This window comes from Seriola lalandi, unplaced genomic scaffold (genome assembly GCF_002814215.2).
Source record: "Seriola lalandi dorsalis isolate HSWRI2012SDOR001 ecotype SW California unplaced genomic scaffold, Sedor1 jcf7180002054969, whole genome shotgun sequence".
NCBI classification, from domain to species: Eukaryota; Metazoa; Chordata; class Actinopteri; order Carangiformes; family Carangidae; genus Seriola; species Seriola lalandi.
In genome coordinates this window covers 755,944-771,746 of record NW_019525520.1, presented here as the reverse complement: position 1 = coordinate 771,746, position 15,803 = coordinate 755,944, and the positions used below count along the sequence as shown (strand labels likewise).

Sequence of the window (15,803 nt, the reverse complement as noted above, 5' to 3'; positions counted from 1 at the left end):
GTGGGGGGGGGTGTATCATGACAAAAACTGTTCAAATGCAAACGACAAGTTGTTTCTGTGTCAAACACAATCGAATGAAGGAGCTGCTGAAACATCAGAGAACTCAGATCCTGAATCGCTTAAAAAACACAAACCGAACAAAATATTTCTACAGAATATTGTCACACACCACAGCAACACACAGCAACCTGCTATTCTTATGGCCATAAGTGAAGATGAGCTGTAAAATGTAAAGCACAACCATGCAGGGAACCCCACTACCTCGATCTGCACCGGGGGGGGGGGCATCAGAGAAACAGACAACAGAAGAAGAAGACACAGAGAGGCATCAGTTATTAGTCATGCATCAAGGCAGGGGTGTGTGTGTGTGTGTGTGTGTGTGTGTGTGTGTTCACCTGTTGCGCAAGATTGCATTTGTGGTGTATTGCTGCTAGGTAGCGAAGGACGAGCTTGGTGGCCTCGGTTTTCCCCGACCCGCTCTCCCCACTGAAACACAGAAACACACACTCACTGCACAGAGAGAACAGCATCAGTGCGACTCAGCTTGTGATTCATATTGTTTACACATCATGAATTGTCCCGCGGCCTCGGCTAACAGTAAATGTAAATAGGAAGGAGGAAGAAAACGTTGAAATGACTGTATGTGTGGTTATTAAGTGGCTGGATTCCCTCATGACAAAACTAGTGCCACAACTTTTTGTTTGTTTTTTTGGTACCACTTCACAATAAGACTTCCCTTATAAAGGATTTATATTGGTAACACTTTATAAATCATGTATAAACAAATTATAACACAGTTTTTATATATTGATGCAGTCTCACTATTTGGTAAGATCAAGTTAATGCTTACTACTAATTAATCTGACTAATGACTTTCTACCATTTATAAATGGTAAATGCAGCTTTATAGTAACGTAATGCAACACGGCGTCTTCCAGAGAACGACTGACTGTTTATTATTGCTATAGATTTAGATAACTTATATATATTTTGATTTGTTGAGAGAGAAACAGAAAGAAAAGCAAAAAAACAAAAACATTTATAGGCATATATAGGAAATAAATAAATAAGATGTTATTAATAGATGGCATTTATTTTTTTGCTGGGGAGTTGGAAGCTGTTTGGTTTCTTAGTTGGTTTCTTAGTTGGTTTGTTAGTTGGTTTTGAGTTGTTGACACAGAAAGACACTCACTTACATTGTCCATTTGCATATTGGGCAGCAAAAGTGTGAGAGTCCATTTGCTAAAAGGGAAAATGGAGTAGTTTTTAACGGCAGAGTGGAAGCTCACTGAAGCCAAAGTGTGAACATTATCCGCACTTTGAGCAGCTCGACGCTCGGCTTTTATTAATCACTTAGAGCGTGATCCTTCTCGCCGCCGCCGCTGGACTGTTTGACTTAATTGACTAAGTGATGTGAGACCGGGCTAATCTTGCATTAGGGCAAGGCCTCAATTCCACTTTTGCGTTAAACCACCTGAAACGCTCTACCACACACACACACACACACACACACACACACACACACACACACACACACACACACACACACACGTTCTGTGCTGCCAACAGCTTAATGCTAAATACCACCATTATGTAAGCTTGGCCAAATGGGGGGGTGAAGATGTGTGTGTGTGTGTGTGTGTGTGTGTGTGTGTGTGTGTGTGTGTGTGTGTGTGTGTGTTTAGGGACACCGGCACCTTGACCACATTCCAGCATAAGGTTTCAGCTCACGGGCTGGTTAGCTAAAAACCGGGGCCATTACTGGTCACTGAACACCAGACCTCAGTTACCCCATAACACGCACTCAGTGACACACACACACACACACACACACAGGGTCCACACACATTCACTCGGACACACACACACACACCTGAAACATAACCTGTTCCTGGCCCAGACCTGGCTGGGCTTTCCTTACAGGTGTCTCCTTCCGAACACGGCTAGAGTGTTCCAGGTGTGTGCGAGTGTTAGTGTACTGTGTATGATTGTTTCTGCTCGTTTCAAAAAGCACATATCTGTGTGTGAAAGTGTGTGAATGTGCTGGAATACCTGAGTTCATTCTTACACCTGAGTTTCATGTAAATGTGCTTATTATCTGGAAGTGTAAGTTTGTGTGTGTCTTCTTCTTCAGGAGTTTTGACAGACAGACGGCGAACGAGAGGAGCGAAGGACGGCTCTGTCTTAAGTCTAATGACCAGTTAACCACAGACAGACACTCATGAATTTACAAACACTGATCCAGCTGGAGACGGAAACCTGACTGTCCAAGAAGATTCATGGACATTCTGTACAACAAAGTTAAACCATTACAAAACCTTGGAAGTTGACTAATGTGATAAAGGACAAAATATATGCAACAGTTTCATATATAAAAAAACTTTGATAACAGTCTTTAACACAGCCCACAATTTACAAATTTAGCTGATTTTGTTGCATGAATCAGGTATTAATAAATACTTAGTAGTTCCAACTGATATGTCGATACGCAGAGGTTGACAGTAACAAAGTACATTTACTTGAGTACTGTGTATTTCTAGAGTATCTGTACTTTACTTGAGTATTACTTTTTGTAAACTTATGACTTTAACTCCACTGCATTTCTGAAGTGAAGTGAAGAACTCTTACTTTGAAGCAGAGCTTTTAGTCAGAGGAATGAATCTTCTTTTATTTTGAAAGATTCTGTAAATGTGGAACAATACAACAACAAGCTGATGGAAAGAAAAAGTACTTTTGAATACTTCAGTATTTTTACAATCAAGTACTCCAGTACTAGTAGTATCTGTACTTTGACTCAAGTAATGCAGCTGTGAACTTTGCCCACCAGACAGAGCAACACTTAGGTATTTTTGAAAGGAAAGGAGAAATAAATTACTCTTAAGAATTTCTGTAAATAGTGGACACCTACATGGCACAATACTGGGAAACAAAACAGAGGTAAGGAAAAATGGTGTTAACAACCTTTTTCTTCAGTCGACACATTACTGTAATCTAAAAAATAACATAATAATTATAAGCAAATTTTCAAAAATATAGTCCTGTTTATTTCAAATAATACAGTAAAAAATAATATAAATGTGTCATAAGTAAATCTCTGGAGTGTGGAGGCGACATGTAAATTGAACATCTCTCTTTTATATTGTCACATTTGTCCCAAACTTCTCTTTCATTGTGCTGTATCATGAAGGTAGCCAGTATTTACAAAAAATACTTGAGTAAATTACTTCCACTTCCCTCTAAAACACCCACTTGTTTCCTCCATGTTCTCCACCGTCTTCCACTGTACCTACATTTAAGTACCAGTAAGAACTAGTAAGTATTTTAGTGATACGAAACTTTATACCATGAACTTTGGTGAACTTTGATGTGTGATTTATAGGTGCATGGAAAGTGATTAAAAATGGGAGATGAGAGAGGACTTGAGTGAAGATTATAGGTTCAGCCTCTTACCTGATTATTATGACCTGGTTGTGTTTGGCATCCATCATTTTGGAATAAGCAGTGTTTGCTATGGCAAACAAATGCCTGAAGAAAAAGGAAGAAGAAAGACAGACATTTAAGTAGATCACGGCAATGACCTCAAACTCTCTGTGTCAAAATATTCTTGATCCTTTCTTTCAAGGTGACCAGATTTCTGAAATGAAAACCGAAACATTTCCAGTTCGGCGTCAATATATCATTAAAATATCCAATGTTTTTATCTATGAAATAAAACAGGGGGACAGTCTTGATGGTGTGTTTTGACCATGGTAACTGTTGTACTGTAATAAACTATAGCAAAGGATGACTGATAAAACAATGACTCCCTACCTTTGAAGCTGTCCACAGATCAAAAGAAGAGTATTCCAGGTTGTGAATATTGTTGCAGGTAGTCAGGTAACTTCTTCTTCTTCACTTCTTCCAACATAAAAACAATTTTTTCAAATTCTAGCTGCGGGGCTTTGGGTATGTTTGTTTACATTAGTTTATTGCCTGGTTATGAACTCCTGACCAATGAGTGAGCCAGCTAACCTTTTCTCTGCCTAGAGACAACAACAAAAAAAGGAAGTAAATAGTTGAATAACTCTATTTTGTTGAGATTAGCTTTATTTCGGAAGCTGCTGTAGCTAACAACCAGCCCCCTCTGTTGGCCAAAACAAAACGTTAGATGTCTGTTTTTAATTCACAGTTAAAAATGGGGACATTTCCGGAGACAGCTCCAGCCAGGGACAGGACACCAAAAACAGGGACTGTCCCTGGAAAATTGGGGTGTCTTGTCACCCTACTTTCTTTCCATCTTGATCTCTTAATTGTTATTTATCTGCATCATTCTTTCCTTCCTTACTTCCTTTAATTATAACATGTCAGTTTCCTTTCTTCCTTTTATTCTTTAATCACAATAGAGCCAACAAAAAGCTTCAAAATAGAACATGAAACTACACAAATCAATCTATTCTGTTCTGTTTTTAAAATACGAGGGTAGTGGCAATTCTAGTTTTCTGTATACTGTCTCTGCAATTTGATAGTGAACGTGACTTACGGAGGGTTCTCTCCCAGAGCATGACCCTTGTACAGCAGCACCATGTCCGTGCCATAGATGTTATACATCTTATAGGGGTTCACGGACACCAGAATACTACCAATGTATGTCTGAAGCCAACAAAAAAATAAAGACATGAAGAGATGAATCAAACACAAGCTTATAATAATCTAATCTGAGTTTACATAGTTAGTTAGTGTTGTTCAGATACTTACATAAATGAGCTCTCTGTCAAACCTTTTCCTCATGTTCAGCAGAACAGTCCCTTCATGCATCTCCCTGGTGGGAGGCATTAAAACAGAGTTACTAAAGGCACATGTCCTTGTAGGTCTCTCTCAGATAAACATAACTCATGTATGTGTTTTTTTTTTTTTTTTTTACTTACTCAAGCTGTGTCATATCCTCCATTCCATCTTCATCTCTTTGCTCCCGGTGAGTAATGATGGGCAGGCTTCTGATTGAGTACATCTAAAACACATGATACATGCACATGGGCCGCTGCACAACAGATACACGCAGAAATACACGCACACATTCGTTCACGATCAAGTGTCGATTCTCCTTTGTTACATATACTCTGCTCTTTCAACAACCATCAACTAATAAGTTAACATCGCTCCCCCCTCTTACAATCTACACCTGTGCCATGTTTTTACCTTTATATTACACTTGCAACTGTATGATTACACCATGAAGAAACACAGGAAAGTGCCCAACTTTAGCTATTGTGCTTGCTTGTAGGGTGAGACATTAAAAACTTTTACCTTGTCAAACCAGTTCCCCTGTGGTTCCCCCTCCCTGCTAAGATTCCACTCCCCTGGTTCATGCCCCACATGTCCCTGTCCCATCAGGCTGTGGGGGTCCAGCAGCTCCCCGTCTCTATACATGGACCACTTATTGAGGTTCTGCACTGTCCCGTGAGGTAGAACCCTCTCTGCGTCCCACACGTCCACATCTTGTTGCAGTCCTTCAGCTCCGGAGCCGTGTGCCCAGTGCTGTTCAGGGCCAGATCCCTGGACCTGGGGTGACACTACAGCATATGAGGAGGGAAGGCGGAACGAGGCCCCTCTGAGGTGAGGGTTCTGCAGGGCACCAGAGAGGTCAAGCGAGCGAGGTTCTGGAGTCCTAGGGGCACCGAGCCGTGTCATGATATTACCATCGGGGAGACGGTACTTTGCCCCACGAAGGTTTGGGTTCTTTGACAAAGCATTAGACAGGTCAAGTGTTTGCGATGTCGAAGAGGGCTGTGGACGCGTCATCAGAGTTCCATCTGGCAAACGGTAGGTAGCAGAGCGTACGTTCTGGTTGCGAAGAGCGTTGGAAAGGTCAAGAGAGCGTGGCTCAGAGGTATCAGCAGAACCAGGCTGCCTCAAAAGGGACGTGTTTGGGAGTCTGTAGGAGGCACCGCGGAGGTTGGTATTTAGCAAGGCACCAGAGAGGACAGGGCCAGAGGAGGCAGAGGAAGAAGCTTGAGGTTGGTTCCGTGAAAACAGTGATGATCCCTCTGGGAGTTGGAATTTTGCTTTACGCAGGTTAGCATTCATAAGGGCGCCAGATAGCCCCGGTGATGATACTGCCTGCTCAGCGTTCTGAGTTTCCTCTCCTGGACGTGTCAGAATTGAACCGTCAGGTAATCGATAAGAGGCCTTACGAACATTCGAATTGAGAAGAGCGGAGGAGAGCATGGAGGAGGAAGGGGTGACAGGCTCAGAGGTGGGTTCATTTCTTATAAACAAACTGCCATCTGGCAGACCATATGTGGCTTTACGCACGCTGGGGTTCAAAAGTGCAGAGGAAAGCATTGGTGAGGAAGGGGAGGGTGCAGGTGTGGGCTCCGTCCTGGTTACAAGAGTGCCATCAGGCAAACGATATGTGGCCTGTCTCAAACTAGGGTTGAGCAAGGCGGAGGACAGCATAGGGGAGGAGAGCGGGGATGGACCTGAGGAAGGTTCAGCAGGTTCAGTTCTGGTGACCAATGAGCCATCAGGTAGTCGATATGTGGCCTGACGTAGACTTGGGTTCTGCAGGGCATTCGAAAGCATCATGGGTGACAGCCTCCCACCACCACTAACACCACCTCCACCATCAGTGGTTACTGGAGGCTCAACAGAGCCCCGAGGCATTGTCAAAGTACCACCCGGAAGTCTGAACATGGATCCCTGGATTTGGGAGGTCCGGAGGCCACCAGAGAAGAGTGGGGATGTACCTCTGATAGTCCCTTGTTGAGGTGTGGTGGGAGGAGGAGCTTGTGGGGCAGAAGATATGGGGGAAAGGTGTCGCTGAAGGGGTGAGGCAAAGGAAGCATTACGTAGCTGGGTGGTAAGCATAGCGGAAGACAAGTGTGGGGAGGAGGGTAGAGAGGAGGCAAGAGGGACTTCAGCCTGAGGGGGTGAGAGAACCGTCGTATAGAGGTTGGCGTTGCGTTGTAGAGGAGATGAGTAGGAGGCGCTGCGCAGCCGGGAGTTCTGCATTAAAGCATTGGATAAACCAAGGGTGGCGTACGGGCTCACCTCCTGGCTCACCTGCACTTCAGCTGGTATCTCTCCCTGCCCACCAGGTATGGGGGAAGCGCTTCTCTGCAAAGGTGTTGTGTTGCTGGCATTCTGCAGGTAAGGGTTCTGGAGCGTGCGTCCTAGATACGGTGATGAGGGAGCCGCTTGAGGGAGGTTTTGAGGGTAGACTTCATGCTGTGTTTGGGGGAAGGTTGGTCTCTGTAAAGTAGAAGGGTAAGCAGTGGTGGAGTAAGGGATGGAGGAAGGAACAGGAGAGGAATGAAAGGGGGGACCTACAAACTGATGGTTTGGTAAAGCATTGGTAAGCATTGGGGATGGGCCTGGTTCCATCATTGTGTAGTCATAATGGGTGATACTCTGAGATGGTGGGAGAGTGCCGGGAAGAAGTCCGGGCTGATGTACCGACGGTTGGAAAGACGGTCCTTGTCCTAGACTCTGGGGACTCATAGCCCTGTGGGGCAAGGGGGAGGGTGGGTGAGACAGATGGTGCATGGGCGAGGCTGCACGGGAGGGCAGAGGAGATTGACGATGCAGTGGTTGCGGAGATGGAGGTCTACTCTGCAACCTACGCACTGATGGCTGGGGAGAAAGAGGGCCACTGTGTTTCAACGAAGGCTGTGGTGAGACCGGAGGCACCGGAGGAGGCGCCCTGAATGACTGCCTCGATTGAAGAGACGGCTGGGTTCTGGGCATACGGACTAGCGGCTGCCCCCTACCTACAGGTCTATGGAAGCCTCCTTGGGGAGTACCAATTCGCTTTGACTCCCTCAGCCCTGTAGGCCGGGATCCTGTCCTGGCTAACATGGGTGCTCCGGATATGCCCCCTATCTGTCCTGAAGGCGAAGCTGGGCCACTGCGGATTGAGGACCTGAATGGAGCTACATGCTGAGTCACAGGGGGTCCATGTCTACTGCGTCTCTGTGAGTAGGGGTTAGCTGGGGAAGGTTTCACAGCCCCCATGGGCACATGACTTCGACCTCCTGCACTTCCTCTCAGCCTGCGGGTAGAGGACCGGGTGGGGAGGTTTCGACTGGTGATACGTGACTGGGAAGGAGAAGGAGGGCGGTGGGGAGAGGTGGGTCGGAAGGTGTGTGGGGGGGACTGAGATCTCTCTGGTAGAGGGGGGCTCCGTCTTTGTGGGGATGGCAAGGGAGGAGAGGGGGAGTGCCTTATCTTGGATGTTTGTTTTCTACCTTTGAACAAGTGCGGTCTGGCAGACGGCAGAGGCACCGCATCCGGAGGGGGATGCTGTCTGAAAGAGAGTCTTGGGGAAGGTGGTGGGCTCACTCTCTTCCTCAGAGACCCCCGCGGTGAAGCCAGGGGGCTAGAAAGTGGAGATTGGGTTCGGACGGTTGACGGACCCCTGCGCAATCCAGTCCCCACCCTTCCTCTTCCCAGGGATGGCTGAGCCTTAACTGGAACCCCTCTCCTGTGGTGTGGTGGAGAGGCAGGTGGACTGGGTGATCTGCGCCTGTCAAGCGGGGAAGTTGGCATGTGGGCCGCCATTGAGGCCCGTTGCGTGAGTCCTCTCCTATGTAAGCGAGGGGAGTGATGGGGGTCCGGCTGGATGCCTGTTTGGTAGGCCATGTGATGCTGCAAGAGGTGAGGTGAAGGAGGGGCGACTGACCTCACAGATCCTGGCCTCAGTGACAGCTGTGGGGATGGAAGGGGACTCAGTCGTCGCATTGGCCTGGGCGAGGCCACCGGTGAAGGCATTGGTGAACGCATCAGTGGAGGCATCGGTGGCTGTTTTGGTGTGATCAGTGGCGACATCTGCCCCATCTGGAACATTTGTGGGTCTTGGGGGAGAAACTGTTGGTACACTTGGGAGGGCAGTTGTGGTGGTAGGGCAGATATGGACAGGTAGCTGGGAGAAACTGTGAGAGGAGGGTGAGTCGTAGGCTGAGGGAGAGGGACGTGCTCCTGCTGAAAGATCATAGCTGTTGGAGAGGGGGCTTGTTGCTGTTGGTTCATGGCGGCGGAGTAATGGGGTTGCGCAGGATAGTATGCAGGGAAGGGCTGCTCATACTGTATATCTGACATCATTTCCAGATTGTTGAGGGCAAGAGCTGGGGAAGGAGGGGGAAACATTGGGGAGGAGGGATGGGAATGAACAAGAGGAGGAGGTGGCAGGGTTTCCACCTCCAGTCTGTCTTTTCCAAACAGCCGGACTTGAGGCCTGGGGACCCTGAACTGCTCTCCTGAAAGTGGTTCGGCCAGAGGGTAAGACAGCTGCTCCTGAACATACAGCTGTCCTGCCTCAGCTGGATCCAGCCCAGCATCCATATAGAAAGGTTGCTGGTAGGGGTTGTAAATAGCAGCGGGGTCCGTGTATCCCAGCACTGGATCATTATATAGGCCGGACGCCACATCATAACCACTACCCATCAAGTTGTATGGGCCTGACAACCCGTAGTCATTCCCCATATTGTGGTCAAAGTAATCTCCGTACAGTTCAGGGTCATACGAGTCATACAAACCATACATGGCGTCACCATAGTAACCATACGGCTCCATTGCATACAGCATTCCATCGTCACCGTAGTAATACTCCACCCCTTCGTCCCCATAGTAATCCTCGTACTCATCCTCGTAATAGCCGTAAGGGTAGCCGAAGTCATCTTCATAGTAAAGCTCATCGTCGTAATAAAAGTTGCCATCATCGTCATAGTAACCATATTCATCTTCCCACTCTTCGTCGTCATAGTAATCCACTTCCTCCTCGTAAGGGCCGTAGGGGTCGTAGGTCACGGGTTGTCTCGGGAAGCCTCTTGGTCGCGACCAATCTTGGTAGTCTTCCTCATATCCGTACTCGTCGTCGTCATACTCATAGGCCTCGTTGTAATAATGCGTCTGTCTCCCCCTGGTGTCCCTGTTGGCAAACGACAGATGCTTCCGCCCCAGTCCTCCCGCTCGTGCCCCCAGTCGACCTTGACCCTTAGTGGTCAGGAACCTCCCCGTCAGCCAGTTCGTTGCTGCAGCAATCCTTCCCAACATCCAGCCTTTGGTCTTAAAATCTGATCCCGCTTTCTTTTTCCCAAACATGCCTTTGAACTTCCCTCCCAATCCCTTCGCCTCTGTTGCCATTTTCCCCTTCCCCTCTAAGCTCGATAGATTTATTGTCTTTTTAGGAGGTGGAGCTTCTTTTTCAGTGTTGTTCTTCTTATTAAACATACTGAAGCCAGACAGACCCGGCTTTTTGTCAACGGTAGCCGATTTAGCCCCAAACCCAGCAAAAAGCTTGCTGGTACCTAGAAGTGGTTTACCGTCAGCGGGGGGCTTCTTTTTCTTGGAGAGTCGGAGGAAGAGACGGGAGGTGGTTTTAAGGTTTCTCTTTGGTTTCGCCTTTTCCGGTTGCTGTTGTTTAGAGGGCATGCTGAAAGGAGATGATTTTCCTGTCAGACCTGAGAGGGCTTTGGAGGCTCCTTTGAGCTGAGACTTGGCATCGGCTGTCTTCTGTGCTTTCGCTGCACCTACGTTCTTTTTCTGTCCTTCTGCAGCAAAGCCCATCATGGCCTTGGAAGCTCCTTTGATGTGGACATCGCTCATCTTTTTCAGGTTCACTGCACCCATCCCTTTCTTCACCTGTTGCTTCCCCTTCTCTTTCTCCTCCTCATTGGATGGAGATGAGTGTTTAGAGGGAGGTTTGAAACCCTTCATGGCCATGGCCTTGGATGCACCTTTCAGAGCTGCTTTCCCTTTCCCTTTATCCTTCTTGGTAACGACTTCTTCCTCTGTCTCTTCGCCCTCTTCCTCCTCACTCTTCACCTCCTCTTCCTCTTCCTCTGACCCGTCCTCCGACTCGCTGACAGGTTTCTTTCCTTTTCCCTTCTTCCCATCATCCTTCCCTTTCCCTTTAGCTGGTGGCTCCTCCGCTTTCTTTCCCGCTTTCTTATCATCCTTCCCTCCCTTCTTAGGCTCCTCTGCCTTGCCTTTCTTGGCAGCTGATTTTGGGTCACCTTTTTTAGGTGGCATGACGTCTCCCGACTCAAATCATTCTAAACAAGATGAGGAAGGACAAGTTCCCCAAAAAGAAAAAAGTGCTAATGCAAGTCGGTATCAATGTCAATGTTGATATGCAGACTTGAAAGAAGAGTCCAAGCAGTAGCAGCATCCTGTCAATCCCATTTCCTTTTCATGTTTTCTCCCCTTTTTCCTCCATCTGATCCATCCCTGTGAAAGACACGCTCACTCTGTCCCGAGGCAGTTGCTCTATAATGCACACTGAGACAAACACAAACCACAGTCCTTCAAAACACGATCTAGTAATGGAGTCGGAATCTCAGCCATCGGTGCTCGCTCGCATTACAGTACGTCTTCAGTGCTCAGCAAAAAAGCTGTTGCCTCTGTGTGTAAAGAGAGACGGACACCTGTCCGGGAGGGTTACATCTTAAATCGCAGGTGCTTTATTTAATCCAAAATGTTATAAATGAAAAAAAAAGTGTCCGTCCACTTTACCCACTTGTTGCGTTTGACTTTTTCACTTCAAGTCCTTCAAAATGTGGCAAAAATATCCGTGAATTCCTGATCGTGTTCCTCTCTGTAGGTTTGTAAGTAACTTTCCAGGGTCGCACGATGAATAAAAGACCCTGTTATCCCAGTGACAGAGTCTGTGTAGTCCTTTGTGCGCCTCCCATTGTCAGTGCGTCCTGTGAGTCCGGCAGTGAGTCCTCATCTTGGCTGCCGAGCCAACTTTGGCAGGACGTCCCCCCCAACAAGGAGAGAGGAGAGCCAATGTGCGTGCGGCGGTGCGAGTCTTGGCCTTCAGGGGTGTCCTCGTCTTTGTCTGAGAGTAAGCGTGTGCGTGTGTGTGTGTGTGTGTGTGTGTGTGTGCGTGTGTGTGTGTGCTGTACTTGTGGTTGTATCCTCCCACATCCACGTCAGCTTGCCTTTGTGACCTCCTGCAACCTCCTGCATCTGGTTACTGCCACTTCATCCCTTCATCCCGCATTCGACAATATCCTGAGCGCATGTGCCTACACATATGAGCATATGTATTGTGTGTTTGTGTGTGTGTGTGTGTGTGTGTGTGCATCACAGCGAGTGTGTCCCAGGTTATAATTGCAAAGGGCACCTTAATGTAGCAGCTATACTGCCGCGGGGTAACCCAATCTGCACGCTCGCTCCTGTATGAATAATGCAGACTGGCTGAGCTGTTGCTAAACTGTGTCTGAGAGGCGAAGCCACGCAGAACCAACACACACACTACACACACACACACACACACACACACACTTTAGTAGCAGCAGCATGGACACAGTTAAGTTTATTCTAGTCAGTGTTACACGTCATTCATTTACAGCAACAACCACCCAGCAGAATTAATATACTAGAGTCTGATTTATAGTTCGAAACACAGAACAAAGCACCAGTCTTTTCACGTCATCATCTTCATCTTGATACTGCCAAGCTCTCCTAAACGCTCAGAGGCCACGAGGCGTCGTTCGCTCATATTACGCCTCCAAATTTCATCATTAATATCATTTATAACAATGAGATCCATTAGAATTAAACTCAAGGAATATAAACCTTGACACACTCGCGACAAAGAAAACACACACACACACACACACGTTTACGTACATCTCAGTCCCTTTCAGCAGAAGGTGTGACATGGAGTGTGATTGCTTTACATAAATGATGACGCTGGTGTAAATTCATTGAGGGTGGTGTGATGTTAGCTCATCGCCGATGGCTTAATGTTGATTCTTTGATGACGGGCTGATATTCCAGGAGGTCATCTCAGTGGCAGATGTGAATGATTAATGACCTGCCCTGTGTTCTGCCTACGCAGCGTGGATAAAACATTCATCGAAGGGCCGCTCTAAATATATCACAAAGGGTCAACCCTGCCCCGATGTATTATACATATGGGCTCGAGTCAGGGGTTAACAGCCAGACACCACGGGGCAGATGGGAGATAGACGCCAAAAGGCAAAGAAACAAACTTGAGCTTTTTCTAATAACCGCCAGATAAACACTCAAATATTGATTATAGGCTTTTAAAGACGCTGAAAAGAGAAAGATGTTAATCACGTATGTCAGTTACAGTTACAGCTCCACCTCCAAGTTTCTTTCCACTATCTAGACTAAAAGGCTTGACCTACGACAGGATTTGAGCAGAAATCTGTCTCACGTATCCCCGGGGGGCAGCGACCATGGCAAAACTCTAAGTGTCTGCAGGCTGCACAGCAATAACAACAACAACAGCAGCAGGTGGTGTCATCTAACTGCAGACTGGGGAAGTTCAAAAGTTCCTTCCTGCTCATCACACGCACACTCAGCGAAGGTTGCTGCTCACCAAGCAGGTGAAGAGATCTATCTGATATGTGCGATATGTATCTGCTGTCCGGCTGCTGATGGAGTGAAGTGGTAATGAATAGAGCGCGGGGTGGAGAGAAGGGGGAGAGGGTGAGGAAGTGAAAGAGAGAGGGGAGATGAATGAACTGCAGATTGTATAGATGCTGAGCAGGAACAAGTCGGAAGGAGACGGAGAGAAAGAGTCACTGAGAGGAAGAAATAAAAAAAAGTGAAAATGGTTCTAGGGAAGAAAGTGAAGATGGAGAGAGATGGGGGGGCGCAGAGAGAGTGATACAGGGGGACAATGGAGAGCGAGTGAGGGAGGGAGGGGAGAGTCTGTTCACCTGCGTGCCAATCACTGACAACACGCTTTCAGCAGACGCACTCAGCGACACGCGACTAATAAAGGAGATCACCTGAACAGAGCCACACACACACACACACACACACACACACACACACACATCAACTATCAATCAATAAATATAATAAATAAAAACAATAGGAATAAGACAATAACAACAGGAACTGAGGAAACACTGAAGACTGGAAAACAAAGATAAAGATAAAATAATAAAACACTAAAACAGAGGAGACGAATTAAAGTGAGTAAAACCAGAAATAAAAGTAGAAATAAAACAAATAACCAGAAATAAAAGTGGGGCAATAAAAGGAAAATTATCCTGAAAATAATCATAGAATAAAAGGACAAACTGGTAAAACAGCTTAAAATACGTAAATAAAAAGACAAATAAATAAATAAATAGAAAGATAAATAAATAGAAAGATAAATAAATAGAAAAATAAATAAAATAGAAAAATAAATAAATAGAAAGATAAATAAATAGAAAGATAAATAAATGATTCCCATGTGCTACAAATACAGTATATTTGCACACACACATTGACTGCTCACAATAAATCACACACACTCGGGGCTTGAGCCAAAATGCAAGTCATATAATTTCCATCAAGTTCAGAGTTTGAACATTGAGCATTTAAATACAGCACGCCTCCTCTGCTGCGTCCATTTCAAATTAAAAGCACATGAACACACCGAGGTCAGAAGAACGACTTCCCAACTCGGGAAACACGTGAACGCAGCGTAACGTTGAACCACGTTCAGCGTCCTACAGTTTAGACCCTGGAGCTGAAAACTGAAGACGAGGAGGAAAACGACGGACGGACGGAGAGACGGAGTGACAGATGGAGAGCGTCTCCTCAGAGAGAGAAGGGGAGACAGGAGGACGAGGAGGCCACACTCGGGTTTCCTGTAAGCCTTTAAGCCCCATTCAGGTCTGAACCTTCGCTGCCAGATTAGCCTGCAGCCTGACAATAGAGAGACAGAAGACCTGCCGCGGGGGATCAAACAGCAACACCTGGCTGAGTCCACGGCTATAAATACACCTGACAATAAGCTGCTCACCTGGACAGTAACGTACCTGCTGCAGATGAATTTAGTGGCAGTTTGAAATTTAAGTACAAATACAAATGATCAGACTTTTACAAGGACAGACACAAAATTCATCCATTTCTAGATCAACACAAAGAAAGAAGGTCATTTCAGACATTCAGCTGATGGTGACGCAGACATGCTGCAAGCCAATCAGAAGCAAGGATGCAAATAAGGTCACGGGGTCAACAAGGTTAAATGCTGAAGTATTCGAAAATACTGAAGTATTCAAAAGCTCTTTCTCTGTCCATCAGCTCGTCGCTGTTTTGTTCCACGTTTCCAGAATCTAAAGCCTCAGAAGCGACTGACTGAAGCTCTGACTGACTGTAGAACCTGTAGAATAAACAGCTTGTAAACAGGAAACAAAGCTGATAGAAACGGCCACAAAAACACAATTTAACCAACAAAACGACGCCGACTACAAACTGTTCATCTGGACATAAACAAACATGTAACACCTGGACACGCTCTCTAAAGTGGGACGGCACATTTCTGCAGGTAGAGATGAACTTTGTTCGTATTAAACACAGAAAACATTTCAAACTAAAGGAATCTTTATTTCATTTAAACATGTTAAACATGAACTTGAAGAATCTTCTTCCTCGTCTTTATCTAGTGGCCATCGTTAGGACACTGACAGGTTCAAACATGGCCGACAGTGGAGGAGCTGACTGTCAGTGGGTTTTCTCACACTTTCAAAATAAAAGACGATTCATTCCTCTGACTAAAAGTAAGAGTACTTCACAAATATTGTATTTTTGACGAAAGTACAATATTTGTCTTTTAAGTGTGGAGGAGTAAAAGTCATAAGTTTACAAAGCAAATAATTGTTTTATGATGTTTTTCTAACAGTTGCAGCTGAACTTCTGCCCAACGAATGAGAAGTTGGACCATGTGCATTTGAGGAAGTGATCTGCTTTCACTGCAGATGTGGGGACTTTTTTTAAAAAGGGTGGACTGATCCTGACGTCACAGCTGGACGTCAACAAACACTTTTCTAATGAACAACAACAGCAAC

At 46.1% G+C, this 15,803-nt stretch overlaps 2 protein-coding genes across 2 annotated transcripts in view; both read right to left on the bottom strand.

Annotated features, from left to right (window-relative positions):
• Positions 1 to 5,035, bottom strand: part of myo15aa (myosin XVAa) — a 43,212-nt gene extending 38,177 nt beyond the window's left edge. The window contains exons 1-6 of the mRNA XM_087170944.1: positions 4,905 to 5,035; positions 4,735 to 4,798; positions 4,520 to 4,629; positions 3,451 to 3,525; positions 396 to 486; positions 262 to 267 (exon numbers count right to left, since the gene is read on the bottom strand). Of these exons, the coding sequence (XP_087027070.1) occupies positions 262 to 267; positions 396 to 486; positions 3,451 to 3,525; positions 4,520 to 4,629; positions 4,735 to 4,798; positions 4,905 to 4,987 (429 nt within the window). The 5' untranslated portion in view covers positions 4,988 to 5,035. The remainder of the gene's footprint in view (positions 1 to 261; positions 268 to 395; positions 487 to 3,450; positions 3,526 to 4,519; positions 4,630 to 4,734; positions 4,799 to 4,904) is intronic.
• A 206-nt stretch (positions 5,036 to 5,241) lies between these two features.
• On the bottom strand, positions 5,242 to 11,007 carry LOC147817381 (uncharacterized). Its single transcript, XM_087170943.1, has one exon. The coding sequence runs from the start codon at positions 11,005 to 11,007 to the stop codon at positions 5,242 to 5,244; it is 5,766 nt and encodes a 1,921-aa protein (XP_087027069.1).
• Between the last annotated feature and the right edge of the window lie 4,796 nt (positions 11,008 to 15,803).